Below are 13,440 nucleotides of genomic sequence, written 5' to 3' on the forward strand. Positions count from 1 at the left end.
TTTAAGACTTCTTGAACATTTATGATGTAATTATCAGTGGCGGGTCTAGGATGAATATTCCGTGGACTGGTGCAAAATTCAGATACCATTACATGTAGTATACTATAGCCTGGAACTCAATACTTTTTAAATATCTGGATTGAAACTTCCCCTTTCTGTTAGTTTCTTGATTCATCCCTGGTTTTATGTAGGAAAAGAAGGTACAACACACACAGCATTTGCAGGTGTAGCAACAAAAATAAATCTTAAATTTATATGAAACACACAAAAAAAAAGATTGAGGAAAACTCAAGTTTGACGTTCTTGCAAAATGTTATAGGGATTCACCCCAGTGAAAAGATTAAGTACAATGTTCTGCTAAAATTCAGTAAACATACACGTGAAAAACATTATGATCTGACAGTATAAAATTTACTAAATAATGCTTTCACTACTTGAAAAGTCCATTATTTGATCTCTGCATCACTTGATTTGCTTAGAAAATTTTAATAGAATGGTAGAAAAATTAGGTTTTTGAGAGTTGTCTGCCCTTGAAAGGTTCATTTTCAGTACATTTCAATGAAATTATAACCCAATGAACCAAAGTGTTATGGAAAATTTTGTCTTTTTTCTCGATTCTGATGGTGCAAATAGTCAAATTCAGATTTCAAAATGGTGTTGTTTTTTCTAACCATGTATCACCCCACTGCCTGATTCTTATGTTAGACTGACAATCAATACGTATAGACCATTCGGCCAGATAGGGTATATAAAAAGCTATACTTTTATATATAAAATATAAAAATGAAAAAATAAAAAAAGTACTGATTAGCATACAACCTGACAGACTTAGTTAAAAGAGTAATCAAGAGCACCAAGATTCTAGTGATAAAAAGAATGTAATCCAGGTTCAATGACCAGACATGGAAAACAGACAAAAACAACAAAGAACACTAAGTAACTAAGTAACTAAAATAATACATACAAAGTCCAAAATAATCTATACGAAGTAAAAAAAGTAAATGACCACCCCGACTCCAATAAAAACTGGGATCGTGAACCAGGTGCAACGGTAATATGAAAAAATCATTTTCTAATATTGAAAATTCATTTTCAATTTCTAATACTAGAAATTCAATTTCAAATATTAGAAATTCTATTCAAATATGAAAAATTAATTTTCTAATATTGAAAATTCAACTCTTAATATTAAAAATTCAATTTCGTATATCAAAAAGTATCCGATTTTTTAATATTAAAAATGTTGACAAGTCTCAGACTGATAATGTAATTTTAATTTTTAATATTAAAAATTAATTATCTCATATCGAAAAATGGTTTTCTAATATTAAGATATGATTTTCAATATTATAAAATTACTTTCTAATATAAGAAAAATCGTTCTTAATGTTAAAAACGATAGTAGATTTTTTTCATATTAAGAAAAATATAATATTAATAATTGATTTTTTAATATAAAAAATTCGTTTTCTTATTTTAAAAAAAAATTCTGATATTACAAAAATCATTATATTTTTTATATTAAAAATTGAATTTCTAATATAAAAAAATCAATTTCTGGTATTTAAAATATTTTCTTGATATTAGAAATTTATTTTTTTTTAATATTACAAAAGCATTTTTCTAATATAAAAATATGGCTTTTTGTCCACTTTGGTTTGCCATAGATTCATATTGAATTAATACCACTACAGGAGTAACAAGTGCTATTGGAGACCTTCTTTGACAGCTTTGAGTATAGAAGTTAAAAGCAGCTTTGTTTTAAATAATTATTTGCAAATTCAAAATGCTTACAGTCGAAATGAACCAATCCATTTTGAACAATTCCAGTCAGAGGTTTATCTATAAAACATCTGAGAATAGTTGACATTTTCTCATTTCATCATGATTCCAAACTGATTTGCATGGTGGATTGTTAATACATTACACACTGCACGTCAGTATGCCTCTTGTTGTTAAAATGATGAGTTTACTTTCTGTTCCGTAACTGTTGTCAAATGTGGAAACACCTCGAGCCAGACTTACACGTGGCCTTTCATACAAACTTTGAGACAGAATTAAAAGATTACATGATATGTTGAATAAGGCATGATATGTACTTTTGTGGCATAACCAATGCTGCCTTGCTTACACATGTCAATTAACTGGTCTTTTACGAAAATCGGTATTTTATTGTTATTTTTACGCTATATATTGCCTAAATGAACCACTTTAACATTATTTTGAGTTATCTAACGATTATGTATTTGATTGTATTAAATTTGCACTTTTTGAAAGACGTAACTGTTTTTGGCCAGTAAACTGGCTTTCTCGAGACCAGCTTACTGCTAAAACCTATATACGGGGCCAGCTTACGGCACCTATTTTTTTTTGTTCATGCACAACAAGCCCGTAAGATGGACTATGTACGTCGTGACCTCAAAAAGTTAGTGGGATAAACTGGACTGAGATATATCATTCATTGACGTCATATATAAGAAATGAACGGTTCAGCTGGACCTAATTTAAGTTGTTAATATTTAAAAGAGTAATCAAGGGAACCAAGGTTATAGCGGTAATCAAAAGAATGTAATCCAGGTACAAAGACCAGACATGGAAAACAGACATACACAACAAAGAACATAAAGTAACTAAAATCATACATACAAAGTAACAAAAGTAAATGAGCAACTCAGACTCCACTAAAAACTGGGAGCAGGGGCCAGGTGCACCGATAGGGTAAGCGTCCTCTGATTTTCCAGAAACACCCGCCGAGTTGCTCATAAAAAGTCAAGTCCGGGGTAAACAAACGAGGAAAGGGAAACTATGACCCGTTGAATAAATCAGTTTGTTTGTTGGGGTTTAACGTCCGAGCAGCAATATTTAAGCTATATTCAGACAATGAATATGAAATGGATGATAAAATGAACATGAAATGAAAAAAAAGGATGGGTCACAAGGATAATAGGGTCGACAAATTTTGATTGCCACTGGAAAAAGGGGGGATGGGTAACGTCGGGCAATTTAGCCTCCTGTGGCGGAGCGCAAAGGTTCCTACTCCTATCGAATACCACAGCAGGGTTCTTTAACGTGCGAGGAACGTGGCATCTTCCCAACACGGTGCACCACTATGGTTTGCGGTCAGGTTTTCCGTATTATAGCCTGACAACCCCAGCATGTAACACGCCAGGGGTACCCCATTCCACCACCTGGGGCACACATCCCAGTTGCTCTGTAGGCAGAGCGCCTAGCCCCCGGCTAGGTTTCTGAGCACTATTTAGTCGCCTTATACGACAAGCTTAGCGCTGCTGCAGGCCTATTCTTTTATCACCCGGACCTGCACGGGGCTTGAATAAATCAGTTTTCATGGTGCTGATGGATACACCATAACGATCCACGAGTTCATGATGACGACCATAAAACTTCTGTAGTGATGACTTCAATCTTGTAGCAACATAACCCTGTTCCAGAAGCCTATTTATTAGAGTTCTAGCGCGATACAAAAAGTCTGCGTAGTCCCGGCCAGCTCTGGCATAACGTATGAGTTGTGATATGAACACTCCATACGCAGGAGCCGAAGGGATGTTGCCACAGATGAAAGGAAAGTTGACAATTCTGAATGAAAAGTCATCACGTTTGTCGTAAAGTTTGGTCAATAGTTTTCCTTAACCATCGATTTCTAAGTGTAGGTCAAGATATGAGGTTGATTTTACAGTGTCTGTAGTATCTTTTATCTCAAGTTCTTTTGGGTAGATGCGATGTATCAAATCCCCGAAATTAGGATTGTTTAAAGATAACACGTCATGTATATAGCGGACACTGAGATTGAAGGATCTAGCCAAACAATGTTCTTTCTTTCTGATCAGATCAGCTATAAAGTCAGCCTCATAAGAGTGAAGGAATAGGTCAGCTAGTAAAGGAGCACAATTTGTTCCCATTGGAATGCCGACCGTTTTTTGAAAAACACGCCCACCACACTGGACAAATATGTTGTCGATTAAAAATTCCAGCATTTTGTAAACATCTTCCTCTGTATATTTGGAAGATGATTTGGAATTATTTCTTACAAAGTATGAGGAATCCAAGAACTATATATTTGTATCTAGGTGTACCATCTTTTTTTGGAAAAACAACGATGTATAATGTTTTTAAGTCGGGATTTTAATTGAGTATGGGGAATAGAAGTATACACTGTTGAAAAATCATAGGTTTTAATGCTATTATATTCAGATAATAGTCTTGAACTGATTGTCTCCAAAAGATCTTTTGAATTTTTCAGGATCCACATTGAATTAATACCACTACGGGAATAACAAGTGTTGTGGTAGGACTGTAGACCCTCTTTGACAGTTGTGGGCATAGAAGTCAAAAGTTTTGAAAGAGGTTTGGTGGTACATTTTGCAGATCCAGCTATGAAACGCTGTTTGTATGGATTCTTGTGAAGTTTAGGAATCCAGTACATAGACGGTAAATCACAATCATCGTCCTTGGTAGAGAGACCAAAAGAGGATAGCACAGATTTATGGTTTTCCACAATCATTTCTTTGGAAATAATCGTGTTTTGGATCTGATCTCCATGCGCACATGATGTGTACAGAAGAGAAAGGGGTAAATCCCACACCATGTGTTTGAAGTTTAAGATGTTATTATAATTGTGATAAGTCTTATTCGAAGGAAATATCCTGCAGTAAAGAAACGTCTTTTTATTATCATAAAGCGTGTGCCGATCACGTTAGTGCCGATATGGACTTGTAATATATACATGTATCCGTAATGAATCCAGTGACGGGATCTTGAATTCAGTTTTATTCAGCAAGATATAACATTTCACCAATATGGTGAAACAAAATGTGAATAGCAGAATGAAAGTGTATTGATAGTCATGCCTCAAGATAAGCAAAACTGTTACATGTGCAAGGTCAAGATCTAGGACATTCATTGTATACACAAAAAGTCAATTAAAATGAGATTGAACAAAATCAGATACTGTTTACAATACTTAAACAATATTGATCTCAACTTCTGAGACAGTGGGATTAGCAAACAAAAGGGGTACATTGTACACAGGGCTGTCACTTTAACTGTGGAATATACTAGAAACATTATTGATCCAAGAAATCGACCATTTAGAAATTATTGAAATAAAAGCATCATATGTAGAGTGTGGTATGAACAAAATATATAATAGGTTGGTATGAGCGTCTTGACATTGAAGCTTAGCCATAGTCATTTGATAATCAACGGTAATTTGACATTATATTGGTGAAAAATGGACAAAAATTTCAAAAATCTTCGCACGTTAAAGAACCCTACTGTGGTATTCTCCTGGAGTAGGAACCATAGGGCTCCGCCACAGAAGGCTAAATTGCCTGACCCTTCCCACCTCTCCCTATTTCCAGTGGCAATCAAAATTTGTTGACCCTATTATCCTTGTCTCCCATCCCATTTTTCATTTCATTTCATGTTCATTTGATCATCCACCTCGTGTTCATCACCTAAATATAACTGAAATATTTCTGCTCGGGCGTTAAACTCCAACAATTAATCAGTCAAAAATCGTAAGCATATACTGTAGTTTATCTTACATGTATGTGCATGTACATGTATGACTTGTGGATCTCACACAACCGAACCTTACAGGAATTTTGTTAGCTGTTAGTCTATAACCAATGAATGTTGATACATTTGTAGCAATTGTGGATAGAGCCAGTCTGACTTCCGGATACATGTTCTGTACAAAGTGTACCTGACGGACAAACTTGTCAGGGTATGTCCTGCATTGCAAATGGTCCTGACAAAGACCATAAGGCCAACAATTGTAGCCCATATTCTCTTTTTTTTACATTTTATTGATACATGTATTTTATTTACATGTAATTCCTTTTTACCTTTTAAAAATGGCTTTTGTTTACTTATACAATATTCTTATTTACAATGTACATTTAATTTGAACCACTTCACAACATATATGTTATTTCAAACCTAAAGTAGGAGGTACACAATGTGAATATATATGTACATGTAATAAAGATTCTGTGAAAATTCATACATATTCTATTCAGTGGTGTGGGAGGATTAATGGATGGGTCCCACTTTCTGTAACAGAAGGAAGGAAGTATGAACAGAAGGATGGACACCCCTATCATTATGTACATAAACATGTACCCCCCCACTCTGCAATCCAGGACTTGTTATTGCTAGAACATGTTTAAAATTGGTCCTTGAACCTGGGATTTATAAATAACATTTAGGTAGCACTCCAGATATGATTCAATCAGTTGTGATTCATTTATTGGAAAGCCTACATATTTTTTTTATACAATTGTTTTGTGTTTATTTTAATATGTTTAAAAGTAAACAGAAATTAATATGTGGCTCTTCATATCACCCATGTCTTTAGGAAATAAAAATCATAAAGAATGTACTGTAGAATTCAAAATTAAGGGAGTTTACTCTGTAAGCAGGTGCAGGTCCGAAGACTGGCGTGCTGGGTGTACGCCCCAGTAGTTTCAAAAGGCCGATTCTGCCACACTTGCCATTTTCAAGGGGAAATCCTGCAAAGGACCCCCAACCCTGACGGCCAAATGCAAACGGACGGCATTCCTATTGAGCATAGGGTAAATACAAGAATTATGTCTTTCGTACAAAGCATAAGTCAAATCGCCCCAGAGGATAGTAGGGATGTGGATAAAGGGAAGGATGTCACAGATTGAAATAAATAAAAGGATGGAATCCAATAGTGATAAGATGGATCGCTATCAGGATTTCTTCCTGGAGAAAGAGCAAGATTTGGAAGATAGCACCCCAGCCCCAACCCCCAAAAGGCAGCAGCAGTGCTGCAATGCCCCAACCTGACGCAGGTGGATGAACACACCACGCAGTGTCAAACTTGTGATGCAGAGGTAATGAAGCTGCGATTTGAGCTTCAACCAGGGGAACAGAAGACCACCTGCGGCGTCGAACTCAAGAGGAAGAAGGGGCAGTTCTGCAAGAGCAAGCCCGGGAAGGATGGTCTCTGCTGGAGACATAGCAGACAACCACGTCAGCAGGAGGAGGAGGAGGTTATCCCAGTCGAGGGTAAGATGGTGGTGAAAGAGACCATGAAGACCCTCCGTCAAATAGCTAAGGACGAAGGTCTCAGGGGGGTCAGTAGGAAGAACAAAGAGGCCTTGGTGAAGCTCATCGAGGAGAAAACCACCCGTAGATTTGCCCGCCAGGAAGTCTTCAGCAAGAAGCAGCTCAAAGCACTGGCAAAGAATCGTGGCCTCACCAAGTACTCCCAGCTCAAGAGAGAGGATCTGCTCCAGCTGGTGGATGAGGACATCAAAAGCACCCCAGTCGAGGATGAGATCAAGGTCACCGATAGGCGTCAAGCACTGAATGGCGTATTTGGCACGGTCGTCATAGAACCCGCGAAGCCGCACGACGTGAGCACTTTTCTGAAGGTAAGTCGGAGCACCATCACCACCACTATCTCCGATGCGCTTGCCCAAAAGAAGGGATTGAAGGTGAACTTAGTACTTCTAGCAGAGCTGGTGAGGACCAATCCCGCGACTGGAAAAAATACGTACGTCACCCCCTACTTTCGATCATCTACCCTCACCCAGTCATCTGACCTCGAACTGGAGATCGCTTTCATGATCGCGAAGGTCAAGGAAAGTATGGCAAGATACATGCGGGAAGGGAGTGGGTGGACTTTCAGCCGCGTCGAGAAGCTAGAAATCCACTCAACCAATTCAAGACGCTCATGGGGGGGGGTCCTTTATTCCGACTCCATCAGCACTCGCGAAAAAGAAGGCGATCGTCAACGTGAAAAATGAGGATGATCGCTGCTTCCAGTGGGCGGTGCTGGCAGCCCTACATCATGAAGAAGTCGATCAGAAATCAGCCAACCGCGTATCTCAGTACAAGAAATGGGAGGATGAGCTGAATTTCGAAGGCATCAACTTCCCGGTCTCGCTCAAGGCGATTGATAAATTCGAGAGGCAGAATCCCACCATCAACGTCAACGTCTATGAGTTTAATGGGGTGAAGAAGGGTGGAAGAAGGGTGAGGATGGTAAAGAGGATCTCCAGGTTTACCCACTCAAGATATCCAAGAATACGGGTTCCACCCACGTAGATCTTCTCTTCCTGACTAGCGAAGACAAGCAGCATTACTGCTGGATCAAGAGCCTCTCACGACTCTTGAGCTCCCAAATCTCAGAGCATGGTCAAGAGCTCTTCTTCTGCCGCAGATGCCTCTCCCACTTTTCCAGGCAGGACAACTTGGACGAGCACATGGAGTATTGCACCCAGAAAGAGACGGTCAGGATGGAGATGCCGGAAGAAGGAGCCACCATAACCTTCCATAATCTCAAGAAGATGATGAGAGTCCCCTTCGCGATATACGCGGATTTCGAGTGCTTCATGGAGAAGCTCAACACCTGTCAGCCGGATCCATTACACTTCTGCACGAAGGCCTATCAACTGCAGCGACCCTCGGGTTTCGGCTATTACGTGAAATACGCTCACGGCGACTACAAAGATACAGTCGTCTACTGCGGGTAGGATGCGGCCAAGAAATTTGTGCAATGCGTAGAGGAAGAAGTGTGCACCATCTCCAAACTATACAAGGAGAATAAGCCCATGGAGATGACCGACGACGATAAGGCGCGCTTCGAAGCAAGCACGCGCTACCACATCTGTGGTGATGCATTGAGAGGGGATAAGGTCCGGGATCACGACCATCTCACCGGGAAATATCGCTGCGCAGCTCACAACCAGCGCAATCTGGATTTCCAGCTTCCGAAGCACGTCCCCATCTTCTTCCACAATTTGAGCGGGTACGACGCTCATATCTTCGTGAAGGAGTTTGGTCACACCGAGGGTAAGATCAACTGCATCCCTAATACCGACGAGAAGTATATCAGCTTCTCCAAGCAGGTGGACGATCTGGAGATGAGATTCGTCGATTCGTGCAGGTTTATGCTCAACAGCCTGGATACCCTAGCTAAGAATCTCACCCCGACCAATTCGCGACCGTGAAGGCGAGATTCGGCGATCGCCACGAGCTAATGATCCGGAAGGGGGTATTTCCCTACGATTATATGGATGGGCCGGCCAAGCTGGAAGAGATTCAGCTCCCAACCAAAGAAGCCTTCTTCAGCACGCTCTCCGGAGAGCATATCAGTGATGAGGATTACGCACACGCTCAGAGGGTCTGGGAGACCTTCGGGTGCAAGAACCTACGCGATTATCACTACCTCTATCTCGAGACTGACGTGCTGCTGCTGACTGACATCTTTGAGGATTTCAGGGATATCTGCTTGACCCACTACGGACTCGATCCCGCCCACTACTTCACATCCCCCGGGCTATCCTACGACGCCGCCCTCAAAACAACGGAGGTGAGATTGTGTCTCCGATCCGGACATGTTGATGATGTTAGAGAGAGCAACCAGAAGGGGTGTCGCCATGATCACCCACCGCTACGGCAAGGCCAACAACCCCTACATGACCACGTACGACGCCTCCCAGCCCACCAAGTATCTGACCTACCTCGACGCCAACAATCTCTACAGGTGAGCGATGGTGCAGTCCCTTCCCACGGGAGACTTTGAGTGGATGGGGCCGGAGGAGATCGAGAAAATCCTGGAATATCCCGACGACCACGAGTACGGCGCAATGGTGGAATGCGATCTGGAATATCCTCAAGATCTTTACGACGCCCACAAGGACTACCCTCTCGCGCCCGAGAACGTGGAGATCGGCAAAGTGCACAAGCTCATGCCTCACCTAGGCAAGCGTGAGAAATATACCCCTCACTATCGAAATCTCAAGATGTATCTGGAGAGGGGGATGAAGCTCACCAAAGTCCATCGCATCATCGGATTCAGCCAATCTCCATGGCTCAAGAAATACATCGATCTGAATACCACTCTTCGCGCCCGGGCCAAGACCGACTTCGAGAAGGACTTCTTCAAGCTCACGAATAATTCGGTCTTTGGCAAGACCATGGAGAATATCCGGAAGCGCGTCGACGTCAGGCTGGTCACCACCTAGAAGCAGGCCCTGAAGCTAGTGGCCAAGCCCAACTTCGATCGTCGCGTCGTCTTCACCGAGAATCTAGCAGCCGTTCATATGAAGAAGACCAAGCTGAAGTTCGATAAGACCGTCTTCCTGGGAGCGTGCATACTGGACATCTCGAAGCTCCTTATGTACGACTTCCACTACGGATTCGTGAAGATGTACGGTGATCGTGCCCGACTACTTTTCACCGACACCGATAGCTTGGCTTACGAGATCCAGACCGCCAACTTCTACAAGGATATCACACCTCACTTGCAGGGAAAATTCGATACGTCCAACTACCCGGCCGATCATCCCTCCACCATTCCCACCGGCGTGAATAAGAAGGTCATCGGGATGTTCAATGACGAATGCCGCAGTAAGATCATGGCCGAATTCGTGGGGCTCCGGGCGAAGCTATACGCCTTCAAGATGGATGACGGTCAGACCACCAAGAAGGCGAAGGGAGTCACCAAGAGCGTCATCAAGCGTAGCATCGCCTGCGAGGATTACAAGCGATGCCTTGAGACTCAGCAGGAGATGCACCGACCGATGAGCATCCTTCGCAGCCATCTCCATCAGATCTACGCCAAGGAGATCAACAAGATCGCTCTCTCAGCCAAGGACGATAAGCGCCACATCCTCCCAGACGGTATCAGCACCTCGCGCATGGTCACTACCGAATCTCCCGCGACATAGGCGACCATCCCCAACCCATCCCCCTCCACTCAGAATTTCTCGAGGCCCATATACCTCGGGAAAAATCTGCACTTGTCAGGCTCTGACGGGTGCGGGACTTCGTCGGCTTCGCCTGCCCATCCATAGATAAATGAGCAGCATACGAGTGCACGGTATCCTCCTCCCCCACAAGCCCCTCTCCAACGTAGAGCTGGAAGAAGCTGCCACAGCCCTAGGCATCCCTCGATTCAGAGGAATATTCATGCGCGATGCCCTACCACCCAACTCCCATCCCACCGGGTGCGGCATCCTGAATCACGACGATCGTCATGGTCAGGGCACGCACTGGACATGCTGGCATAAGCGCGGAGGATTCAAAGTCTACTTCGACCCTTACGGCCTGCCTCCAACCGACGAGATGGTCGACTATCTGCAGCCGGAAATTCGATATGATACCGATGAGCTCCAGCGGCGCGGCGACGTGGTCTGCGGGCACTTTTGCCTGCACGTACTGAAGCTCTTATCGGAAGGTCGGACGCTCGAGGAGGTGATCTTCGGACTATAGATAAATGGATAAGTTTGGGTCTCACTCGAGGAAGCGCATGCCCATCTGGCGGATGCTTCAGGATCTCGATATGAAAGATTATCGGATCACCAGCCTCGGTTTGCCCCGAGACAGCTCGGACGCCGTGACGAACCGATGGGTCAGCCAATAATTGAAAGACAGCATGAAAGACATCGATGAGCTAGATTCGGAGATTAAGCAGATGCAAAAGGAGCATGACGCATCGATTAAAGACCTGACCAAAAAACTGATGGCCGTAGAAGATGGCAAAGTCGATAAGTCAGACAGCGGCAAGGTGAATTCGGATCTAGACATGCGAAAGTATCACCTGCTAAATCTCCCACTCCCCCGGACTGATAACGAGCCCATCACAAAAGCACTTTACGACCGCTTGAAAGAGGATCTAGACGCATTAAGGCTCTTCGTCGAACTGAAGCATGCGTAAATCAAGACTTTCTGGTCTCCTTTGATCGAGACCGGAAAGCCTGCTGAGGATCATTGCAAGTCGGACTCCTTGATCCAGGAATTGAATTCTTTGGGGTAGCCTCTCCACTTGACGTAGATTTCCTTCGTCCCTCCTCGGGTCCGCCGGCGCAAGACTTTCTCGATGCGATAGATATCCTGGTCGGTGTGCTGGAGCTCGGGCTCATAAAAGGATCCCTTGATTTCCTCACCCTCATAGTCTTTGAGACGATAGGTGGGCGGCTGCGTCGCTAGGGTCTGGGCGATGGTGAAGATTTCCTCCGTCCAGCGCGGAGAATATCCCTTCTCGAAGATGTCCTTCTTCCTGGTGATCCGGACCTTATCGCCGACGTTGAATCGCTGAGGCTGCATGGGTGGGAGGTCTCCGTAGAGATTCCAGAAGACCTTGGACTCGTGCTCTTTCTGGCTGGCGGCGGTAGGTGTCATCTTGATGGATCGATGCTTGGTGGTATTATACAGGCGGATGAGATCGTCCAGGACGGGAAGGTAGGCCCGCGTGGAATTGGCCGAGAAGTATTTGAACATCTTTTCCTTCATGGTACGATTCCAGCGCTCCACCACGCTCGATTTTTCCTCGTTCTCGGTGGAGTAGAGATCGACGTCGTGCTTCCGGAGCAGATCCTTCACCTTTTTCGTGCCCTTATCGGTCCATAGCTTCTCGGGCGTGCGATCCTTGAAGACGGTCCGGAAGGCATCTCGTATCGTGGCGCCTTTCTTATCCTTGAGGGGTACCAACCAGCCGTACTTTGAAAAGACGTCGATGATGCTCAGGAGATACTTGAAGCCTCGGTTATCGCGGGAGAAGGCCCTCATATCCACGAGATCGGCAGCCCAGGTCTCATCCATCCCACCTACCACCACGCGACGCTTCTGAAATTTACGTCGGACTGGCTTATGCAGCTCTTCAGCTAGCTCGTCCGACCATCGTACTTTTTTTCCGCACTCCCAGCCCAAATCGTGTTTTGGTGCCGATGATGGGCTTGACGATGCTGCGGTCCATGCGCTTCCGGACGGTGGGATTGGGAATGGCGTGCAGTGACGCCTTATCGCAGATGGAATTGCGAGCGGCAGTATCCTTATGCTTGGCGTAGCAGAGATCGTGCCGACCAAGCCTAGCGGTATCGAACCTTTCTTCCTGGAGAAGGCGAGCGATGTGCCGGATCCTCGAGAGCTCGATCCCACCCGCAAGAACCTCATGGTCTTCGACGACTTGATGCTGAGAAAGCAGAACAAGTGCGAAGACTACTACGTGCGCGGTCGCCATAATTACGTTAACTGCTTCTACCTCTGCCAAAAATTGCTTCAAGCTCCCGCGGCAATCGATCCGGGAGAATGCCAACTTCATCTGCCTCTTTGAGCAGGATGCCAAAAATCGCGATCATATCCGCCGGGACCATTGCGGCGATCTCATTCCGGCTCAATTCGATGCCCTATGCGATCACTGCTGGGCCAAGCCTCACGGATTTATGACCATCGATCACAAGCCCCAAGACGGCTGGGAAATATCGATGCAATCTAGACGATTTCTATCGTGTCTAAGATAAAGAATGGATCACTTGCAGGAATTTTTCCTGGAGAATCAACGGGAGTTGGATCGGGAGAATGCCCCCAAGCCCCCACGACCACCCCCTGAATGCAAGCACCGGTGGGAGCGCGTGCTTATTAATGGCGATATCCCGGGGTATT

The 13,440-nt window shown here is 43.9% G+C and overlaps 1 protein-coding gene across 1 annotated transcript; it reads right to left on the reverse strand.

Moving 5' to 3' along the window:
* Positions 1-11,766: 11,766 nt before the first annotated feature.
* Positions 11,767-12,951, reverse strand: LOC148602100 (uncharacterized). Its single transcript, XM_088554458.1, has one exon. It carries the CDS (start codon positions 12,949-12,951, stop codon positions 11,767-11,769), a length of 1,185 nt encoding a protein of 394 aa, XP_088410584.1.
* Between the last annotated feature and the right edge of the window lie 489 nt (positions 12,952-13,440).

The sequence above is a fragment of the Perna viridis genome, chromosome 12 (assembly GCF_037379345.1).
Source record: "Perna viridis isolate PV_CMFRI_1.1 ecotype Kerala chromosome 12, ASM3737934v1, whole genome shotgun sequence".
In the NCBI taxonomy this organism is placed as follows: domain Eukaryota; kingdom Metazoa; phylum Mollusca; class Bivalvia; order Mytilida; family Mytilidae; genus Perna; species Perna viridis.

Excerpts from the sequence above, each read along its gene's own strand:
- LOC148602100 (XM_088554458.1), bottom strand. The coding sequence starts at position 12,951 with ATGAGGTTCTTGCGGGTGGGATCGAGCTCTCGAGGATCCGGCACATCG.